This window comes from Tetrao urogallus (assembly GCF_951394365.1).
Source record: "Tetrao urogallus genome assembly, chromosome: 1".
In the NCBI taxonomy this organism is placed as follows: domain Eukaryota; kingdom Metazoa; phylum Chordata; class Aves; order Galliformes; family Phasianidae; genus Tetrao; species Tetrao urogallus.
In genome coordinates this window covers 26,326,147-26,349,922 of record NC_136813.1, presented here as the reverse complement: position 1 = coordinate 26,349,922, position 23,776 = coordinate 26,326,147, and the positions used below count along the sequence as shown (strand labels likewise).

Sequence of the window (23,776 nt, the reverse complement as noted above, 5' to 3'; positions counted from 1 at the left end):
GAGGAGAAGGGGAGAGAGGTGTTGCCCTCTGCATCAAGAACCAGCTGGAGTTCATTGAGCTCTGCCTGAGGATTGATAAAGTGCTGGCAGAGAGTTTATGGGTTAAGGTTAAAGGGAAGGCAGAGGAAGGAGACATCGTAGTGTGGGTCTGAAATGGGTGGCTCAACCAGGAAGACCAAGTGGATGAGACCCTCTATAAACAGATAGGAGCAGCTTCACATTCATAAAACACGGTCTTTGTGTGGGCTTCAATCACCATGGTATCTGTTGGAGGGGCAACACAGCAGGGCACCAGAAATCAAAGAGGTTTCTGGAATGTGTTGGTGATTACTTCTTCTAAGTGGTACAGGAATCCACAGAAGAGGTACTGTGCTGGAAATTGTCCTCACAAACTAGGAGGAGCTGGTGAGTAATGCAAAGTTCAAGGGCAGTCTTGGCTGTGGTGGAGTTCAAGATCCTCATCCACAGAATGGTGGAGTTCAAGATCCTTAGGGTGTCAAAGAGGGCTTGCTGCAAGCCTGCTACTCTGGACTTCAGGAGGGCAGACTTCAAACTCCTCAGGGAACTGCTTGGCAGGATGACATGAGATAAAGCCCTGGAGGGAAGAGGGTCCCAAGAAAGCTAGTCAGTATTAAAGGACCATCTCCTCCATGTCCAGAAGCAGTGCATCCCTAGAAGGAAGGCAGGCAAGAATGCCAGAAGGCCACTGTGGACCAGCAAGGAGCTCCTGGACTGACTTTGACTTAAAAAAGAAGTGCGTAGGGAGTGGAAGCAGGAATGGATTGCCTGGGAGGGCTACAAAGAAGGAATCAGGTTAGGAAAACTAAAACCCAGATGGAATTAAATCTAGCCAGGGACATAAGGGGTAACAAGAACAAATTCTACAGGTATATTAGTGATAAAAGGAAGGCCAGGAAAGATGTGGGCACCTTCTGGAACCAAACTGGAGACATGGTCACAGGGGATACAGAGAAAGCTCAGAAGTTCAATGACTTCTTTGCCTCAATCTTTACCAACAAGGGCTCTAGCTGCACTGCCCAAGCTGCAGAAAGCAAAGGTAAGAAATGGGAGAAGGAACCCCTGCTGCTAGTGAAGATCAAGTTTGAGACTATCTGAAGACTGAAGGTGCGCAAGTCTATGGAACTCAGTGAGATCCATTCATGGATTACAAGGGAACCAGCAGATGAAGTTGTCAAGCTGCTATCCGTCCTGTTTTGAAAGGTTGTGGCAGCCTGGTGAAGTTCCTACTGACTGGAAACATAATCCTCATGTTCAAGAAGGGAAAAAAAGAAGATCCAGAAAACTATGGTCTCATCTCTGTGCTTGTCAGCATCATGGAAGAGTTCCTCCTGAAGGCTCTGCTGAGGAGGAAATATGGAAAACAAAGTTGAGGTGATTGATGGTAACTAATATGGCTTCACCAATGGCAACTCATGCCTGACAAACTTGGTGGCCTTTTATGATGGAGTTACAGCATCAGTGGATAAAGGAAGAGTAACTGACATCATCTACCTGGACTTGCGCAAAGTGTTTGACACTGTTTGCACGACATACTGATTGTCAAATGGAAGAAAAATGGATTTGATGGATGGACCATTTGCTGGATAAGGAATTGGCTGGATGGTTGCACTCTTGAGAGTTGCAGTCAATGTCTTCAATGTCTCAGTGTCCAAGTGGAGATGGTGACAAGTGGCATTCCTCAGGGATCAGTGCTGGGACCAGTAGTACTGAACATTTTGTAGGCAGCATGGACAGTGGGATCAAGTGTAATCTCAGCACGTTTGCTAACAACACCAAGCTGAGTGGTGCAGTTGACATGCTAGAGGAAAAAGGATGCTGTTCAGAGGGTCCAGGAAAGGCTTGAGAGGTGGGCCCATGCCAGCCTCATGTATTGCAACAAGGCCAAGTGCAAGGTCCTGCATCTGGGTCAGGGCAGTCCCAAGCACAGATACAGGTTGGGTGGAGAATGGCCTGATAGTGGCCCTGAGGAGAAGGATTTGGGGGTATCAATTGATGAAAGGCTCAACATGAGCCAGCAATGTGCATTTGCAGCCCAGAAGGCCAAATGTATTCTTGTATCAAGATTGCATCAAGAGAAGCATGAACAACAGGTTGAGGGAGATGATTCTGCTCCACTACTCTGCTCTCATGAAACCCCATCTGAAGTACTGCCTCCAGTTCTGGGACCCCCAGCACAAGAATGACGTGGAGCTGTTGGAGCAGGTCCAGAGGAGGGCCACAAAGATGAATAGAGGGCTGGAGAATCCTCCCCTACCAGGACAGGCTGAGAGAGCTGGGACTTTTCAGCCTGGAGAAGAGAAAGCTCTTGGGGGAGTTTATAGAGGCCTTCAAGTACCTGAAGGGGGCCGACAGGAAAGCTGGGAAGGGACTTTTTAGAAGGGCGTGGAGCAACAGGACAAGAGGAAATAGTTCTGAAGTGGAAGAGGGTACATTTGGACAAAATATAAAGAAGAAATTCTTTCCTGTGAGGGTGGTGAGACAGTGGAACAGGTTGCCCACAGAGGTTGTGGGTGCCTCCTGCCTGGAAGCATTCAAAGCTAGGCTGGATGGGGCTTTGAGCAATCTGGTCTGGAGGAAGGTGTCCCTGCTTTTAGCAGGAAGGCTGGAACTAGATGACCAGATCTTAAAGGTCCTTTCCAACCCAAACGGTTTCATGATTCTCCAAGGTCTTCATACAGCTACAGTGAGTCAGAACTCCATAGAACAAATTAAAATACTTTTTCCTGAAGGTACAGATGAAAGCTTTTAAATGGGAGCTTTAAGAAAAGGGCTAGCTTTTTCTTTTTTTTTTTTTTTTTTGTCTCCAGTCTTATTATCAAAACTTGCAGGTTTGTGAAGAAGTAGTCTTGGTACTTTCTTTGCTAATAGCTGTGGAGTTGGGATTATTTTTGTCTAATTGTCAGGGAAATATATTCCCTTGGGACCTGGGTAGTATTCTTCCAGGGACCTGGCAGTGCCATACTTGGAGAAATATTTTGGCCCTGAATGCCTTGGTTTGACTTGCTTGGGCCGGTCTTTATAATTTTGATGCCTTATATTTGTTTTTTTTTTCATTTGATTCGCGCTGAGTACTAGAGCCATGTTTCATGGCTGGTACTTGGAGGCTTAGATTTTGAGTACTGATTTTCAGAAGGAAGACAGCAGAGTACAGTGTAAGAGCTCACTCTGCTCCAGCCTACGTGTCGTTTGGTATCCTCGAGGCTTGTCAGAAACTGTAGAAGTAGTCTTCTAACAAATAGCCATGTCTTCGATACTCCCTCTGGACAGAAAAATTGAAATTAGCTTAGAAATAAATGTGAATTGGATGCCCAAGCTAATTTGGCTGTACAGATGTAGAGACTGGAGGCATTGTGTGATCTCAGTTTTACAGACAGATTGTCAACTTTGACCAGACCATGTTGTTGCCACCCTGTCTTTTGTTAGTTTTAAGGCTGTTCCAGTAGGATTTTCTTTCTTTAATTATCTTAATCATGTGGATTGAAACAAAAAATTAAATTTATTTGTTTTCGGTTTGCTAATTAATGTCAAGTTGTTATCAATTATTTGATCTAATTAGTGGAAATCCTTAATGTTACATTGTTTCAAATTATCTATGATTGTGCAGAGAGCACGAGTACACTGTCATTCTGAAATGGTGGTGTAATTTTGAGTAGAACACTCAGTTATATATTCTCTGAACTGGCATTGCCTTGCCCAGTATCTGGGGCAGAGTGTGCTGGATATTTATCTACTACCTCAAAACAAGATTCTACTACACTGAAATCTGCCAATGGAGGGCAGCTTTAATTTTGTTGTTTGTCATGTATCACTGAAAAAGGGAAAACATAGTGCTTCAAGTCAGAAGCAACAGAGCTTGTGCTTTCATTTGGCAGGGTTGAGAATTGAGCTCCCTGTATTTTTAATACAAAATCACAAATAGTGTTCCTGACTATTTTAGTGAAATACTGGAATGCTTAATGTGAAAAAAAAAAAAAAAAAAATCCTCTCTTCTTGCTTACACTCCTAAAAAGCATCTTAAAAAAATGATCCAGTGGTAGTTCTGTGCCTAGTAGTACTAACAACACTTTTATATATCTGTCCCTTAGATGGGCGCCTGCTCTTTGTTACACCGATGGACCCCTTATTTCTGATACTTTATTACCTCATAAAGGCGGACAAAGAGGTAAGCCTGCTTATTTTTTTCATTGATATTCTCAGGAGGAAACATTATTTCTGTTATTGCATTAATTTTATGAAGAGGGACTTCAGTACTGTGGGAAATATAGTTTGCATTTAAAGCAGAGATGTTCATCCCATACGTCTTTGTTTTCATCCTTTTTATTTTTGTGACCAATAAAGTATATTCCATGAATCAGCTTGGAACCTGAACAAAATGTAAACCCCCTCTTTGTAAGAGAAGCAGAGAATCTTTTGTCCTTTTGCAAGAGCCTATCCCAGAACTGTTGAATTTAAAATGGTAGATGTCATCATAATAAAACAAACTGGTGCCCATCGTGAGGAGTGGGTGATTCACTTTGAGAAAGAGAGGAAAAAAGAAAGATGAATTTGGATGCTGTGGAAGAGGAACTTCTATGTTGTGGTTTGAACTTGAAACATTGGCTTTTCAGAAATAGTGTTTGTAGAGATGGTGTATTGCTGAACAGCAAAGAGGTGAACAACTACCCAAAAGATGGATAATACATTAATGGGTTAATCAATTTATTGTGGGCATTGCAAAACCTTACTTAAATTTCATAAGTATATCAAAAGACATAGACAATATTGTTGTTTTACAGTTTATTATCTGCCTTTGAAGAAATGACAAAATAAAAGCATGAATCCATATTTTGTATTTCATGGAGGCACTGATTTTGTTTCATGCATCCTAAGAGGTTTTTCTTCCATTAAGGTGGCTTGCTGTTTTCTGCTTTGGGTTACAAGTAGAGACTGCAGAAAAACTCTTCTTCTCTACTGAAGAAATAAAGTTCTACTAGACATTTGTATTAGTAACCTATTGTTCTGTAATTGTTTCTAAATTATTTATGGTATAGGATATACCAAGATATTCAGTTTTTCTGTGATCTGTTCTGCTTCAGGGTGGCCCATTAGAAGTCTCTTTACAGTCATAGTATTTTCATTTCTCTAGGTTTGAATTCAGCATCCCTTTGAAGACTTTATATCAAACTTAATTAGAGAATCAGTGTATTTCTGTCTGTGATAAGTGCTAAGGTAAATTGAATAAAGGATGACCTTTCCTATGCATAGAAACTGCAGCAATAGTCCTGTACTGCCCTTTTCTTCTTAGGTACGTTGTTTCCTAAGTGTGACATGGTTCCAGATAAGTGTGTCGAGCTGTTACGGGTTACTCATTAAAGGCAAATGCATTTCTGCAGTGTCCTGCCTAAATTAATTTACTCTTGAGTAAAGGGAAGTCTTGAGGCCTGTGTGGCGGATACTTCATGCAAAGCCAGCTTGAATGCGGCAGATTTATTTTCTGGCTTGAACTAGTAAGTGTTAAGATACTCACTGGGTTCTGTAGAGTTATTATTTGCACCATCCTTTCATTTTGAAAATACAGTCCAGGGTTGCTGAAGTCTCTCTGAGCAGAGCCATCTCCTGTCCAGTAGACCTTAGCTTAGGCTCTGTGTTGCTTCACAAGGTGAATGTGGCTGTCTTGCTTCTGGACACAAGCTGGCTTGTGCGTGTAAGTTATCCACAGGAAGCTGTTTATTTCAGCTTTGTTTTTGCCTCTCATAACGTTTTGCCATTGTAATTGTGCCTTTTTAATTGGAAAAAATAAAGTGCATTTTTTTTTTTTAATCTTACTTTACGATATATGGTTATTTTTATTAAGGCTCTGTCTGCCTAATAAGAGGATTAATTAATAACGAAAGCGTTTTACCCAAGTACTTTTTTTTTTTTTGTCCTAACCGATGTAATGATTTCAGCTTTGGCTCCTGACACCGTGCACTCCCAAAGGATGGAGAGTTCACCAAGTCTTTGTACTGATGCGCTGAAGGATCTTTCCAAGGGGAAGGCTGCCAGTTGTGCCAAACTGTGCTGAGTGATTATGCATTGTTTGGCAACAGCAAGATTTGTTTGATGATTCTGTCATATGTAGGGCTATTTAAGTGCTGCCAAAATCACTTTATATGCATACTGTGGCCAAACTGAAATTGACTTTGCAGAGGTGAAAGGTTAATACTATGTTCCAGAAGTATGCCCTGCTCCTTTGAGATTTATCTTTATGGAGGGAAAAGCAAAATTTGAATGGGAGTTATGACACTGGATTTAATCCAACAGGTTTTGGTCTCAGACACTATTGGCACACATTGACTACTGTTTCTTATGTCATCTTCCAAAAAATTTTTGCTGTACTTCACATTAGTTTATCCCATGTAGTTTTAAATTTGGATTCTTATGTGCAGTCGTTGAATAGTTCGGCATTTAGGAGATATTTGCTGGTTTGAAATAAATATTTATAGTTTACTTTGTAATCAGTTTCTAAATGTCATGTGGTACCATTCAAAGTAAATCTTCTTTAAGTCCTTTATTTTAAAGCTGTGGCAACTGCATGCATCTGCATTTCTATATGTGCATATGTGTGTATGTCTTAACAATATAATAATGCTTTTATTGTCCCTTTGATGTATTTTCAGCAGCAAGGAAAGTTCCAGCCACTGGATCAAGTTGTGCTAGATTCAGAGTACCCGTATTGCCCATTGCTGCTGAAGTGTGAAGGAGTCAAACGATCCATATGTCATATAACAGAAGAAAAAGGTGAAAAAAGTGCAGGGGAGGGTGTGGGAAAAGGCTGGGTTTATCTGTGCTTTCATTACAATATAGATTTCAGTACTGTTTTTTGCTTTCCAAACAAATCAAGGTATGCAAGATGAGGCTGTACTTTCAAAGCAGAAGTTTAGGCTTAGAAGTCATTGTTGCAGTATCGTGAATCAGGTGTAACTGCTGTTACTGAAACAGTTGTGCAGTCTTCCTGCAAAGTGACATAAAAATGAAGAACTCATCAGAGCTGGCTTCCTAGACGTTCCTGTCTTCCACTAACAAGTAATATGCCAGACTTCTTTATCATTGCATAAAACATCATTGTGGCTGTGAGCTTTTCCTGAAGGATTTAGATGCACAAGCTCAAGTATTTCCTGTATGCTGTGATATATATAGAGAGAGTTAACATGGAGCTCTTACTTCTCTAAAAGAATCAGTTTGAACTTTGTGGCAGGACTGGTTTCAGTTGAAATGATAACCAGACAGCAGAAAATCTAGGCAGTGAGATAGTATGTTTTGCTGGGACTGAGGTAGTTGGAATTATGTACTGTCCTGGATTTTCAAAAGAAACTGAGGAAAGCATTAACTTGCACTTGGTATTGGTGGGAGTAGGCAACACTTTTCCTAGGATGAGTTGTGATTTTTGAGAAGACTTCCTTAACACGGGTACATCTGAATTACAGAACCTCTTTTTTTCTTCCCAGAGTGATAAATGCTTCCAATAGAAATTAGCATTAAGCTTTTAGGCATTTTCTGTCCCCCTGCAGCTTATCTAATGCTGACTAAGGTGCTGTGAGTGAGAGAGAAGATAGTAAAATTCTGCCCACCTGTCTGGGAAGGTGAAAAATGCTGTCAGATTTTCTTGACTGTCAAACTAGATCTCTGCATAGGAACATAGGGCAAGGTGAAATCATTTTTCTGAAATGCCACTTCCCCCAAGCAGGGGTACTGTGTTTGGGCAGCATTTGTTTTCTTTTTAACAGCAAAAGAATGTATATGTATATTTAAAGTATTTGCCATAGACACATAAGATGTGGGACTTGTTCTTAGAATTTCTTTAATTTCTTAGAATGCTAAAGTTGTGATTATGCAATAGACACATTAGGGCTTGCCCACTTGTCGTGCACGAGATCACCTTTTTGTGCAATCCCCCTCTATGTGTTTCATTTTCACATCTCTTTTACTGCTTGTAAAAAAGTACCAATATTATGACTAATATACCCTTTTCCAGTGCTAGGACTTGTCCCCTACGTAGCCTTTCTTATTTAAGGAGTTGGGCTTTAGGGTAAGAAGTATCTGTCATGTTCTGTCTTCTGCAACTCTGTTCTGTTTGGCAGAAGCTAACAACATGATTATTTCACTTTCAATTTAATTCAAAGGCTCTTAACATCTGTATAACAAGCTCTTACCCTAGAGCACTCACAGTTTACACTTAATGAGTTAGTAGAAAGTCCACCTTCCCTGGCCTCACTGTCAAAGGGCACTGAAAATTCATTTTGCTGGATTAAATTCCCATTTACCTGCTTCAGTAGTTGGGGAAAAGAGTGTGTTATGGCTCACTAAGCCTGGGTTGGGCAGGTTGTTTGCTAATAAATTCAAAGATTGGATAATGTGTATGACAGAGAAGGTTTGAGAAAAGGTTATGAACTCCAGTGCCAAAGTGTTACTCTTTGTTTCATTTTGCAAGGCAAAAACTGCACTGTGATCTTGTCTGATGTGATTAACATGAAGAGCCAAGAGAACTTACCTGATTAGAATAACTAAGTAATATTGCCAAACTTGTATTCCCAGAAGGAAGGAAAAAGGGGCCATATGAGTTTCTGAGTTATGGAAAACACTGAGAAAATGGATGTTAAAATGTGCTTTAGGCAGTTTGCTCAACAATACATCGGGGAAACTTCCAAGTCTACATAGCGATTACCCGATCGCTGAACATATTATTTAATTGTAGAACCACTTATATTCCATCTGTATTTCTCAAACCCAGTCTTTCCAGATGTCTCAGACCAGTTTTATAGGCACCAGACACATTAGGGGGAAAAAAAGCTTTCCAATATATACTCATATTATCAAACATAGTCACTAACTCTCACCAATATCAAATGTGCATCACATGTTAAATCCACGTTCCAATATTGAATCCTTTTGTCAGCAGTTTGTGACTTTCATAACTCACTTTAATTCTTCAGAGGTCTCAGATACTGTCAGTTCTAGAGTTTAATAGTCAAAACTATCAAGCACACAAAATATTTTCAAACAAAGTGATCTCTGAAGGATTCAGCATAATTATTTTTCACATGTTTTAATGAAAATGGCTTCACAGTTCTACGTTTCCTTTCCCTAACTGAGTCACTCTGAATCATACTGTTGTGGGGGAGTCTGCCTGGGAATCCAGACTGGAATTACTTTTCAGCGTGGGTTGGGGGATGGTGGCAGGAGGACGTCCCTTCCTCGAACTTTTTCAGATAAGAGAGGAATCCATGAATCGTACTCACTGTACTTGGACCCAAACCATGTTAGCTCTTTGAGAAGCAGGTTCAAGAATCCAGAGTGTCTCCCCCATTTTCTGCTTCTCTTTCAGATCTTGTAAGTCACTGCAGCCAGCAATGTCACGCCTAATTATTTTATCTGTGACTCATCAACTTCATGAAGCAAAGTATATTAGCCCTTTTTTCCTTCTTATTCAGAAAAAATTGTGTTTTACTCTTCTACAGCTAGCGAGATGGATTTAAACTTTATCTTGAAGACAGCTTTCCCTGACCTCTCTGTACCCCCTACCATGCATACATAAAGAGTGCATAATAGTTAGATATTTGTATGCAGTTTGAAGGAGCCAAGATAAACCCCAAAGAAGGAAATGCTGAAACAATCATAAATAATATGTTGTTGTTTGCAAGGGGAAAAGGAAACTCCATGAACCGAGTGTTGAAATATGATAGTGAGTCAATAAATGACATGAAACAGATGTATGTATTTATGGGAATGGTATAGAGGAGATTAAAAGCTATTGAAATACCTGCTAAAGAACAAGCTTCAAACATTGCGGACTCTGAAATCTCCTGTGTAATCTGATTAGGCATTCTTTTCCATTTCTAAACTGAAGCTCTGTGAAGTAATACTCAATAATTTTTATCCTAAAATTTCGATCAGCCCATGTAATTTTCTCTCTCCTTTACCTCAGCATCCTGAATTCACATATTTGCAGCTAACTGATCACACATGGATAGTGAAGTGTTCATGGTACCCTAGTTGTCACAGGGGATAAAGTTTCTGAAATTCTTATATCATCGAGTTAATTTATGCTGCACAATAAATCAAAAATGAACCTTGTACTTCCTCCCACTAGGAGTATGCTTCACTGTTTTAATTCTGTTTTCTTCTGACACTGTATTATGTCGCATAAAAAGGGAATAGAGGTAAAACTTCAGTTAGAGTTGCCTTGTGAAGTAAAAGGAGAGGGAGTTATAGGAAAAGGGATTATTGAAAGGGCAGATAGTTTATCTTCCTAACCAACCCTCTCTCCTGGCCCCCTACTAATTGCTGGAATTCATAAATTATTGGTTTAACATACTGTGTAGTGGGGTTTGGTGTGGTTTTGTCGGATTTTTTTTTAATTTTATTTTGTTGGGTTTTTTTTTAAAGCAGTCATAGAAACAACGTTTTATGTTGCAAACTGTGCAATTAAAATGACCATTCCAGCAACGCAGGGCAGTGAAAATTTGGCAAACAAGAGGGCTTGAGAAAAGTCTTACTGAATTCAGGCAGCAAGAGATTACACATATATAAATAAAATATGTACTTTGCTGGATTGGAGCCTAATTAAGGATTGTTAGGTTGTTCATATCAGTTCAGTCTGTTTATTTTTTCATGTTTCCAGTATTTTTGAAACTTTTTGTCCTGATATCAAACATGTGCAAGTTGCAAATTAACTTTCATACTCTGTCTACAACTCTGAAGATTCTAAGCGTATTGAAAATGCAGTCCATACCAGTTGTGACTTTCTTCCCCTTATTTGGTTTTATCTCAGAGATTGGCAGTCAGAAATTTCACAAGTACAGCCAAGAGAAAACATTGAAGTGGTTAAAGAAAAAGGTATTGTGTTTCTCTTTTACTTTCAGAATTACTTGATGTTTAAAATCCAAGTGCATATTGGCTTGTTCATATCTGTGCTTTGAGCCATGTGGCATCCCTCAATTGAATCTAGGGGAAACGTACTTTGCAGCGAATGCCTGAGTTTTTATGTCCAAGCAGTACCTGTTAGTGTTGTTGAAAACTTCTTTGTCTGACAGTGTTCTGTGTTAGATACGGTGTAACAGCGCTCGGTAATCCATCTTTGCAGTTCATCTGAGCTCAGGGATTCTCTGTTCTCCTAGCAGGTATATTTCTCACCTGTATAATGGTGGCCGTTCCTTCTGAATAGCTCTGCTCATCTCAGGGTGCTGCAAAATTGGTGCTGTGTTACCAAGGCAACATGCTCAAAAACGTGCTAGCTTCTTTGCGTTTTTGAGCTCATATGCTAGTCATTACAAATGTATATTAAATTTCACCACAGTCCATAACTTGAGTGTTTTATATGCTTGAAACAAAATTACAAGAGCTTTGTCACTGCATTAACTTGTGCATAACAACACTGATATAGACATTTCATTCTGTGGTTTCCTATAGGTCAATCAAACAGTGAAAGCACTTAAAAACAACAATATATGTGTAGGCGAAAGGATATATTCAGCTACATTTGTCAGCGGTAAACAAATCACTGATGCTGAAGAAGGTAAGGAAACTAACCATTTAAGCACTGTAATAAATTCAGTTTTTGTGAAGTTGCGTGCCTGTAGTTAAAACACAGCATCTGAAACGTACTTAAAGTGTACTAAAGTCTGCAGTGAGTGTATTCCTTACACAGAAAGATTCAGACAGATTGTGACTGAGTCTCTTGACTTTTCTGAGGTGGTATCTTCATCGAGGCCATTGCATTTAACTGTAGGTCTCAGCTGGATTGTTTTTGCTTCTTAACCTGCAGAAAAGTTGTTTTCTCATTGGAATATATGCTGAAGTGTTTTGCGGAACTGAGACCATCTTGTGTAATAGGGCACGTGCATTTAATGTGTGCGAGTATCCACACAATAAAAGTCTACACTAGAAAAGACTATTTTTATTAGCATGCAAATGCTGTTTATATGATTGTCCTTAAAGGAAAAGGATCATAAGAAAGACATAGTCAAAGAGGAAGATTAGGTGTAGAATACACAAGTGCACTTATTCAGGGCAAAAACTTCAATACTATATATATTAAATATCTCTGAAAGTGGCTTTGTCTGTACCAGAAGGCCTGAAGTGGTCCTGTTTGATTCTAATCACCTTTTTTTGCTGGTGAGGGCTGTGTCCTGATTGTCACTTACATATGAAGTTGTGTAGACAAACCTAAAAATGACCTGGGAAATAAGTTGTTTGAAAGTTAATGAAAATTAAAAAAGGTTTCGAACAAAATGAACAAAATCAAATTGTTTCTGATTACTACTGAGACATTCAGAAGTCTGCATGCCACTGAAAAATAAAGAAAAACAAAGCAATTTGCTGACAAAGTGGAAAAGGAGTTACCAAGTAATGATATCAAAGGAAACAGCATGAATGAGATTTAAGAGGCAGCTAGACAGTTTTATAGAACAGAGATTGTAATACATGGTTTTTAAAAAGAGGCAGTGCTGTAAAACTTGTAAGTTACTTTAACTTCACAGTAGCTTTTTTTTTTTTTTTCCTACCTTTACTTTAATGAAATGGAAAGCTGTCCTGTCCTGACAGTGACAATCTTGATGATACCTAAATACTTTATCTCTGAAATTTTTTACCAAACTGCTAATCTGCACTGTTTTTTCCACCTTCCTGCTTGCTTATGGAAGTATGCATATACTTGCCTTTTTAGATTTGTAAATCTAAACGAGCAGCAATTAAGTTGGGAATACTGAAGGTTAAAAATAGGTAAGTTTTGGGGGAAGTTCCGCTGTATGTAGCAAGATGAATGACAGGAAGTCAAACAAGACCTTACTCAACACTTCTTTTTAATAAGCATCATTTTCTTGCCTGATCTTTCACTGTCTTGACAGTGCAGTTTATATCTGTAGAGAATTACTTGTGTAGGAGTACTGTGAAATTTCAGTACGTTACAAATAGATTAATATTATAGTTAGCTTTTACACATGTCATAGGGCAAAAACCTAGATGTACATAATAAGTGCAAGGAGGAAAGGAGGCAAAGTTTAAGATGTGAAACTTTAGTATTTCATTGGGAAGACAAAGAAGGTAGGTGCACAGATATTCCTGGTGTTTGACAGGTGAATCAAGACTATCAATGAATCAAGACTAAGTTCCAGTACCTGGAAGGCAAACAGTGATTGGGGTCAAGTGAAACTTCAACTAGTTTGCTAATGACATCTAGCTGAGTGGTGCAGTTGATAACGGCAGAAGGAAGGGGTGCCATCCAAAGACACCTTGATAAATTCTAAAAGTGGGCCCGTGTGTAGCTAATAAGGTTCAACAAAGCAAAGTGCAAGGTTTTGCATTTAGTTTGGGGTAATCCCGGGTATGTATACAGACTGGGAGAAGAAACTCCTTGAGAATAGCCCTGCTGAGAAAGATTTAGAAGTCTTGGTAGATGAAGAACTTAATGTGACCCAGCAGTGTGCACTTGCAACCCAGAATGCCAACAACATCCTAGGCTGCATCAGAAGAGGGGTGGCCAGCAAGGTGAGGGAAGTATTTGTCCCTCTCCACTCTGCCCTCATGAGGCCCCATCTGAAGTACTGCATCCGGGTCTGGGACTGACAGTACAGGAGGGATGTAGAGCTGTTGGAGTGTATCCAGAGGAGGGCCATGAAGATAGTCAGAGGTCTGGAGCACCTCCCCGATGAAGACAGGCTGAAGGAGCTAGGCTTGTTCAGTCTGATGAAGAGAAGGCTGTGGGGAGACCTCGATATGGCATTCCTGTATTTAATGGGAGGTTATAAATAGGAGGGAAATCGACTTGTTACATGGGTAGATAGTGACAGGATAAAGGGAATGGTTTTAAACTAAGAGAGGAAAGAGTTAGGTTAGATTTCAGAGTGAAGTTTTTCATTGAGAGGGTGGTGAGGTGCTGGAACAGGTAACCCAGAGAAATTGTGGATTCCCCATCCCTGGTGATATTCAAGGCCAGGTCGGTTGGGGCCCTGGGCAACCTGATCTGTTGCTTGATCTTGCAGTTGTGGCACAGAGGTTGGAACTTGATGATCCTTGAGGTCCCTTCCAACCCAAGCCATTCTATTAATCTAAAGGAAGTCAGTGAAGATTGCTTGAAGGCAGAAATACATTTTCAATTTTATATTTGTCTATGATAGTAAGTAGTTGACTTGTCCTTGCCATTCAGTCTTACAGTGCTGAGAGTGAAATGATTGGAATAATTTTCTTAGGAGATAAATTGTGCATATTAAATACAGAAGTGAAGTTGTCTTGGATTGGAATTGTTTCTTCTTCTCTCCTGACCTCCTGATTCTGTAAAAAAAAACTTAGGGAGTGACAAAGACTTGATGAATAAAGGTAGTGGAGGAAGAAGTGCAGACAGAAGATTCTGTGAATTTGATGACAGTCTGATTGAAATGCATATGTTGATGTCAGTTTGTTAATGCTCTCAGCTTCAATGCCAATTTGTACTGGGCTTTTTTGATTAAAAAATAAAAAAATAAAAAAAGAAACTCTCTCTGACACCTTAAAAATAGTTCTTTACCACTGAGGGAAGTTTACCATGCGCTTCTGAACTCTCTCAAGTGTGTCATATGAGCAGATAGAACTGGCGTACTGTATGTGGAATTCAGAGGTGAGATTTTAGTTTAATGTCTCTCTGGCAAATGCTTCCTGTGTGGATAAAGTTACTCCCTAGCAGCCTCGACAACAGTAAGTTTTAGAAGATCCAGCCCATGATCAGTCAGTGCTAGTGTAGAACGTGACTGGAAAAGGTCTGGTTTAGAACTTCATGTTTTAAAAGAGTCACCTTTTTTTTTTTTTCCTTTCTCTCAGAAAGACGTTTATAGCAGGAGTGCCCTGTACTGAGAACAGCTTCTAGTAGTTCTTATTTCCACAGATAATTATCCTGTCTTGCCAGCGATGTTTAGATAGGCCTTGGCATTTTCCATAAAGTACTGAAATTAAGTACAAGACTTTGAAATAGACTCATTGTCTCATCTAATTGTTTTCAGTTGAAGCCAGAAAATGTACTTTAGTACTGAAGCGCTTGCCAAGTAATTGTAAGATCCAGATGCTTTAAAATTAATGATTGCATATTCTGTTGAGTCAGCTTTTTACTTTTGCAGGTTTTTAAAATTTAATTTCTTCGGAAAAATACACGATATCTGGTGTTCTCTGAAAGTGAACAGTTTTTGTTAAGTACATACAGCAGATATTAATAACATGTGCTGACAAAGTGAGTGTAGTAAGTCTTTACTTTTTAAATAAACCTACAAGTGTCATGTAACATAAACTACTCAACACAGAGAACCATCACAGTGTATCCATTAGAAGTCTCTTACTGTTAGTTCAATCTTATGATTTATGGTAGTGCATACATCATGACTAAGGCAGCATGACTATATATAATGTGAATGCTCTTTTTTTTTCTTCTCTTTTCTTTTCTCTGCCCTGTTGCTGAAGACTATGTGCGATATGCCCATGGGTTAATATCAGAATATATTACTGAAGAGCTGAGCAAGGAGCTGTCAAAATACCTAGGGTAAGCATTGTTTCAGCTAGCTGCTAGCCACATGTGGCATATATTAATGTCCTTTTGGTCATTTCTATTGAATATTTATATCTGGTCATCAAAATTACAGTGAATAACACAATCCTACCCCTTCACATTCTGTTTAAATGTGATATTTTCAAATGTACATTGTGCCCTTCTGTGATACTAAGGACGTGGGCTGGAGGAGAGATGTAATAATACCTAAATCTCCTAAACGTCTGTTATCACAATTGCATCTGAAATGCTCAAGCAATTTATGCAATTCTAGAGGGGAATAAAAGGAAATCCAAAGAGTTAAAGCACTGTGTCCGTAATTGTGGAGCGTGAATAACGCTGCCTGGGAATACAGTCCTCATCCCCAGTGCTCTTTCCTTTTTCCTAATCACTCAGTGCTGCTGGAATTTGAGTCCACATATCTAGCCTGTGCTAACTTACACTTCTTATCTATTCTTATCAGGTGAGTCAGTGTCCTCATACTGTGTTCTTAACCAGCAGCAGTTTGCTTGGAGCATGTCTGGGACTCTGCGTTTTCCCCTCCATTCAGATTTGCTTAGTGCATTCTCTTATTGTGGCCTATAGAAAAAATGTGCAGTTCACACCTCAGAGGCCCCATATCTTAACTTTGTTATAGTTATGTGTTAGTGCTGCTATTGTGTTATGTACTTTATGATATCATCTTACTAAAAAAACCAAAGTTTTCAAAGGTAAGGTGGGAGTCTCCTGTTTTGGCTGCCCAGACTAAGAAATTTTAAGAGCCCATGTTTCTGGCTCTGTTTTAGTTACCTAAGGGTCCATGAGCCATTTTTTGTAAACACATGCCGTGTGTGAGCAACTGACACACAAAGCAGCCACTGCTGGGGAGGAGTTAAACTTTAGGTTGTGCCATCCAGCTGTCTAAATTTATAATGTGAAGTCTTTTTGTTCTGCAGTCTTCCAGAGCATACGGTCCCAGAACCAGAGCCACCGTTGAAGGTAAGAGAAAGATATTGACAGATATAGTATGTTGTAAGCTAATCTCTCTGAATTGTTATTAAAACTGAATTAAGCCAAGCACTGGGTACAATACAATATGTAAAGTAAATTGGCCTTGTAAAAATCCAGTCTGAAATAACACAAGAACATTATCATGTACTTTTATCTTTTATGTTAAGCAATATTTTGGTTGGTTTTCCAATTTGAAAAATAAAAAGGGAAGGGGGGGGGGGGAGGTGAAGAGAGAGACTTATTTTATAGTTTTGGTCAGCAATCTTTTCTCGTGTGTTTTGCTCATTTAGTTTTATTCAGGTTGATGGGACAATATGACCTCATAGGTTTCCTTTTGTATGTAATTTATGAGGACCCTGAAAGGGACCTCCTGGGTCACAGATTTCCAGACAACCATGTTGGGTAATCTCTTGTACACTGACCATTCTCCACTGTAGGATTCATTAGGATTTTTATTTCCATTACTTCTCTTGGAATTCTGTTCTATAACCTCATTCCTCTGATGCTTAGAAACCTTCCTGTAAATTCCACCTTGAATTTATTCATAGCCAATTTATTCCTCTGTGGTTTTGTGCTAACATTATTGTGTTCATTTTTTCATTGAAATGGTTCTTTTCCCTCCATAACCATTAGTTCTCTCTGTGTGTAAAGGGAAAATGCATATCCTTTCTCTTTTCATTTTGTAAATCTAAGCTTGAATTGTGGAAGATGGGTTCTCCATTTTCTCATAATTGTAGTCACATTTCTTTGCACCTGTTCCAAGATTGCTTGAAGACAGGTGACCAAAGTAATATAATTTTTCATGATAACATCTTTATCAATGCAATGCGGTGGCATTAATCCGTTCTGGTCTTTACTGGAAGTACTGTCTCTCATCATATTTTAGAGTCCCATTTGCCACTCTTACTGTGTGATGTGGCAGATATGCTGCAAACAGTTTAGACACGCAGGTCTTTTTTTTCTCTCCACTGCAACCCTTAGTGGATCAGCATTCAGTTTATACCTGAAATTCATACAGCCAGCTGGTAGGTAGGTACATGACCTTGTACTTCTGGACATTTCATCCATTTATAACATTTCAAGACTTGAAGGATCTTTGGCTTTTCCTTCACAGTGTTGCAAGCTCTTTAGGTAGCCATAATGGTACCCAGTGGTGTACATTCAGTAAATGTTAGCATGCTTTTATCTTTAACAATGATCATTTTGAGTATATATTGTACATGGCACTCCATTGGTAATATTCACCAATCCCTGTGGGATCCCTTTCTGCATTATTTGCCTTTGTTTCCCTTTCACACAGATTCTTACCTACCCTAAAATCCTCATGTAATCTTAATTTTATATCATTTCAGTTACCTCAGGGGTCAAATCCTCTGGCAGTCTCTTACATTTACTGTCACTAGAAAATGTATTATCTTTGTGGAGGAGAAAAAAAAGGCCACGTCAGTAGGCATTACCCACATTTAGTTTTTACTTAGTCTATGTCTTTAATTGTTCTTCTTTCACTTTTTCCCCTTTTCTACTCTTCTGAGTCCTATTATTACTACTTTTCTTCTCTAACGTATGATGGATATTTTGCTGTTCTGTAGAATATAGCCCCTGTCTAGTAGAATAGTTGCCAGGGTTTACGTCTGGACTTGTGATTTTTTGAAGCATTCTCCCAACGGTGTCAGTGTATTTCTACTTCTGTCCTGAACAGAGCGATTTATTTTTTTTCTGCTCATGTTTAAACTCTTCATCTTCTTTGAAAACAAAGAGGCAAAGGATTTAACCTGTTTTAGGGTTAGACATAGATTAGTTTTAATATCTATTCATGTGTAGCAGCCATGCTTTTTTGATTCCATTTTTGCTTCTGCGGCTAAAACACCTTTTGCTGTTTGTTTTAATTTCCATCCCAAGGTCTAACTCAGCTTGACTTTTTGGCAGTTCTCACTTTATCCCTGTATTACCTGACCCTAAAACAAACGTGTTTTTTTCTTGTTTGTTTTTTTTCCCATTTGTTGTAGAATTTTGCTTACTCCCAATGTCTTTTAATTTGAGGAGGGTTGGGAAATGTGTGCATCTGTTCAAGTGTTTGTAGGGGCAATATTCATTTGGCTTAGTCTGATAAACTCCTTTCTTCAAGTTTTATCACTTTGAGGTTGAACATCCAAAATGACTTCATCTTTTTCTTTTGCATTCAAAATGTCTTCCTCACGTATCAAGCCTTCTGCTTTGGCTTTGAGAAATAGCACAGATGATTTGCACAGCTTGCCCTTCTGGAATCCTAAGTCCCACTTTTGAGTTTCTTTGTCATTTAATATACAGGCACTCTGTATACTGAACATTCTGTATTCTAAAACTAGATTTCTTACTGCAGTGACCTTTCCTGCAAAGTCCCTGCTACTTACTGAAACAATGTCTAAAATAACTTTGTTTCTGGCTGGTTCAATGACTGTTTTGCTAAGCAGTATGTCAGCTAGCACATGTAGGAATAATTGGGCCCTACTGTTATTAATAGCATTTGTTCTCCAATGTATATGTGTGGATAGAAGTTATTTCCATGTGGTTGGACAGTTGTTCTGGCTGCACAATTACTTGGCCCTTTGATTCTGTTAAGAATTATCTTTACACATTGTAAGAAGTATTAAGCACACATCATGAGCCAACTGATATTCATTAGCTGTATAAGGATGTATAAGATGTTACAACAACTATATTAAACTACACGTGATGTACATTACATATTGTGTATGAACAGCTTTTATTCCATTGGGATAGTTCTTTGAATCTATTTTTAAAAACTGTTGTATTTCAGCAGTTGGGTTACAGAGGAAACGAGGCTTAGAACTATTCAGTTGTTGGGCAGTGAAATCTTGCTGAGGATCCCATGAATTTCCAGAGCAGGATTTGCATGATGCATCTATCTTTGCAACTTAAGGAGCTTAAAATTCTCCTTTATTTCACAACCTCAGAGGAGTGTGACTTGTACACTGAAATCGTTAGTGCATTTTTGACCATTTTTACTTGCACTGAAATTTTTCCTTGTGAGGGCAAGGTGTCTTGGCAGTCATAGTATACAATTACTGCAAATAAAGTAGAGTATAGCATGTATTTTCTAGTATAGTAAAGTAGTTGCACATTTGGAAATGCTGTTAAGATAAGTTAGCAAGGAAGGAGAAATTTAGAAGCTTCTATGCTTGACAGAAGAAGCTGTGGCAGATTCTGTCTCTTTTAGTACCAAAGTAAGCTGGATGCAGTCTGGACATTGTGATTTAATGATTAAATCAAAATTATTTGTAATCTGTATTGTAATCAAGAGCGTGCCATTGATCTTGTGTTGTAATCTTCATACTATCCAGTTTGTCAGCACAGGGAGTCTGGCCATTGGCTGTAGATAAGACAGCTTAGAAAAAGAATGTGTATGCTCTACTACAGCTGAAGAGCAAATCCTTTGCTGAAATGCAAACATTTTATTAAAGTTTTAAACATTTGTTTATCAGATTCCAAAAAGAGGAGAATAGTCGTTATTCATTAGATTGTCATTTGAAAATGTAATCACAGCTCAGTAAACAGCCTCCCAGAGAGTCTGATCCAGATACCGTTGAAATCAAAAGAGAAGGCTGCTGTTGGATCTGGTTCTAAGAACTGAGAAATCTAAGCTGCAGACCTGGTTTCAGTGCCAGAGAGAGAGAAAGCAGGGTGGGGAGTAGGAATCACAAGCTCTGTAAACAAAATGAATAAAACAGGATCTTAAAATGGTACGGTACCATCCAAGTTGCTTGCAAAATCACTCTCCTTGGCACAGAAACTAGGAAGGCCATAGCTTAGATTTCACAGGATATTAAGGACAGGGTAGTAATAGCAGATATATAATAATAATAAAAATAGGACATTGTAAAATATATACAGTTTTTTCCCCTTTTGGAAGCATACCAGAAAGTTTTCACCTTTAAACTAAGCACATGCTTACAGTTTGTGGAAAGAAATACTCATTCTTACAGCCTGATCATGTGAAGTTCTGAGAACCCTTAAGTCCTATTATTTCTGAAGCTAAAAGGCACTCAACACATGCGGAGTCAAACTTCTCAATATACTGCTGGATTCAAATGATGAAACAGTCAGCAGAACTGTATGTCAGTGTTTCATTTTTTGCCAAACTGTAAGAACTAATTAATTTTAGAGGTTGTGCACAGACAGATAAGAGACTAGATAGTGATCCACCTGTGCTGGCAGATAGCAATAATACTGGCTGGAGTGGCTGGTCCTTTACAGTTCTGTGAGATTGACAAGAGTCTGGGTTCACTGGCTGTTAGACACTGGCTTCCAACAGCTGCTCCATAAAGGTTCTCTAAATATTTAGAGTCTGACACCACAGATAAAATCATGGAAATTAGAAACTGGATTGAAGTCATTTCTGTAAGTCATTCTTCAGAGGCTGGGAAGAAATAATAGTTCTTACGACAGTGAATGATATATTCTCATTACTGTAGAGACTACAGATATGTAAAGAAGACAATTACAAAAAGAAATCTTCAGCTTTTACTGCAGATTCCTCTGTTCATTGCCAGTCCTGTTTTGGTGCTATGGTTACGTTACAAAGCCAAAGCTTTGTAACTACCATGTGTGTACATCATAAAAGTGGTTGACAGGGCAACTTCCTCACTCTAACATTTCAGAAAAGGAAGTTATCAGATGTCCCTGTGGAAACAGAAGAAGACTATACTAAGTTTAACAGCAGTAATCTGAAAAACAAAAAGGTAAGTGAGCCTTGCATTCGTGCATGTTCTGTTAAAGCATAGCTTAAAGCTCAGTATTAGCACAGAGCCCCTTTTTCTCAACTCCAAAACACATTAAAAGAAAAAAATGAGAAAAAAAAGCCTAATGTCAGATGTATGCAGCTGCATCATCATCAGCTTTCAGGCATAACTTCACTCAGGTCTTCTGTTCCATACTGAACTCTTCTAAACTGTTATTTATTTATTATTTATAACTGTATTTTATCAGTGAACATTCCAGTGAAGCTGTCAGATTTTGACACGTGTTAAGATGCTCAGCTGATGTTTGCAAAGCTCTTTGAAATTAGTACATGATAAATCTTATGGCATAGTGATTACAACTGTTATATTTTGGTTATTTGAAAAAGAGGCAAAGGTGGCAGCATGCACTTAAATTCCAAGGGCTGTGAAAGCAGGTTGTATTTTAACATAGAAATATTGCTTGTGCATTTATTTATGTCAGTTTAGCACAGTTAAATCAACACTGAGCTTGATGTCTTCCAGGTCTTACACAAGTTTGGAGGCCAATTCAAATCTGAGTTCAGTGTTGCTTGCCACTGTACTATTCCTAGGAGAGCAACATAGATGTGAAAAATAGATTGTGTTTTTGCCAAGCTTGTGAGGCTTGCACTGGGTTGTTTCTTGTAGTATTGAAAGAAGATGAATCCTTCTGTGGTCCAGTGGGAGCTAAAAAGTCCCTCTGTGGTGGTCTTGTGACCTTGAGGCCTTAAGGCTGACTATTCTTCATCCTTCTGCAAAGAGAAACAGCTATTGACAGATAAAACCCTTTCTCCCTTCAAATTTTTTTATATTTGGGGCACACACTAATTTTGAAGTGAGCAGGTTGACCCCAAGTGGAGATGACGACTGGTATAAAATCTACGTTTTCCCCTTTCTCTGTTATCTACCCACTGGTTTTGAACTGAGCATAAAGGTAGACTGAGGGGAGATAATTCCTTTTAATGTTAGATATGATAATAAAACACACTGATGAGAGATTCTGGGAAAGAAAGATTAGCTCTTGGGTTCCATATAGTATAGTATTCTTTTCCTTTTTTAAAGCACTGTTCATGTTTGTACAGCAGCGTGATCATACTGTAGTTGCCTATCTCCATCTTATCCATAACCTTCTAGCTGATCTCAAGTAGTGTAATTATGAAGTCCCACAGTCTGAGAAATATCATAAAGAAAGGACAATGCAAAGTTTTCTTAATAGGGAAAACACCTAGAGATTTAAAAAATAACGTTTTTAAAATGTAAGAAAGAAATGAGGTCAGCGCTGTCTAAAAATAAATAAATAAATACCTCATAAAATTTGTTTTAGGTGTAGAAGTCTGGGAAGTTGTCCCAGTGGCCTCAAAGTGCTTTGCAAATGTTGGTTACCTTCTTCATTCTCAGTTCTTCCATTTCTTTTCTCTTTATTTCACTGCACGTGAAGAATTTGATAATAAATCAGTGTGAATTATTCATCATCAGTAATGCAAGGCTGTAATTCAGCCTGCTGACAGCATAATCATGAGATTGAGTCGGAGGGTACAGTATGCATCTGTTATATTGCATGCATTATTCCTCTTAATGTACACTCAGGGATTATCCAAAAGTAAACATTTGAGTTGGGATATCTCATTCTGCAGAAAGGAAAGATGTTTCACCTCCTTTTCCTTGTAATTGATTCTCTGTCTTTGTCTGAGGCTAAGCAATTTATGACAAGTATTTTTCTGATAGAATAATCTTAAATTTGTTTTGTAAGGTTTTTTTCTCCCTACAATTTAAAGCCTGCATAACACTATCTTAGTGAAAACGTAATTCAACTTCTTACTTGACTTGTATATTTAGGAGCTTGTACCTTATACTCCCCTCCTATGGGCATGCTTTTTAACTTGTTCTGTTCCTCATTTCACTCACAGACAAACAGCAAGATGTCTGCAGCTCAGAAGGCTCTGGCCAAAGTTGATAAGAGTGGAATGAAATCCATTTCTTCTTTTTTTAGCTCCAAACCTAAAGCATCAAAATGAACACTTGTTCTTGAAAAAGTTTTATATAGTGGTTACTTTTACATTAAGCTATCTTTTGTTTGTTTGCTTGTTTTTTTGTTACTAGTTTATTTGAGACATGTCTGCGTCTGTGGTGGAGTGTGATGAAGGAAGGTATCTGTGGGACTGCTGTTGTCTCAGTATTATGGTGAAATTCCAGCCTGGAATTAGCACATACCATACAGTGCAGCCATATTAATTCGTCTTCTAGGGCAACCTCAGTCAAGGTCACCACAGAGTTTTGTCATTGCACTCCATTCTGGCCTGGAGACATGCCCTTTCCTGTGACAAATGTTAAAGGAGAGGATTTTTGTTCATTAGGAAGATTATTTCTTGAAACGCTCTGGAGGTTTTTACTCAGTATAACACCCGAATGGGGTGGCATAATCAGATTTCTATGTGGATGAGAATCTAAGTGCTGAAGTAAGCATCACCGTTAGTGCCAGTTTATC

The 23,776-nt window shown here is 38.7% G+C and overlaps 1 protein-coding gene across 1 annotated transcript in view; it reads left to right on the top strand.

Annotated features, from left to right (window-relative positions):
* The window catches only part of RNASEH2B (ribonuclease H2 subunit B), a gene marked incomplete at both ends in the record, with an annotated part of 39,100 nt that extends 15,794 nt beyond the window's left edge, over positions 1-23,306 (top strand). The window contains 8 exons of the mRNA XM_079549223.1: positions 4,107-4,183; positions 6,660-6,780; positions 10,811-10,875; positions 11,449-11,554; positions 15,460-15,538; positions 16,480-16,522; positions 21,193-21,273; positions 23,199-23,306. Coding sequence (XP_079405349.1) covers positions 4,107-4,183; positions 6,660-6,780; positions 10,811-10,875; positions 11,449-11,554; positions 15,460-15,538; positions 16,480-16,522; positions 21,193-21,273; positions 23,199-23,306 — 680 coding nt within the window. The remainder of the gene's footprint in view (positions 1-4,106; positions 4,184-6,659; positions 6,781-10,810; positions 10,876-11,448; positions 11,555-15,459; positions 15,539-16,479; positions 16,523-21,192; positions 21,274-23,198) is intronic.
* Positions 23,307-23,776: the final 470 nt, after the last annotated feature.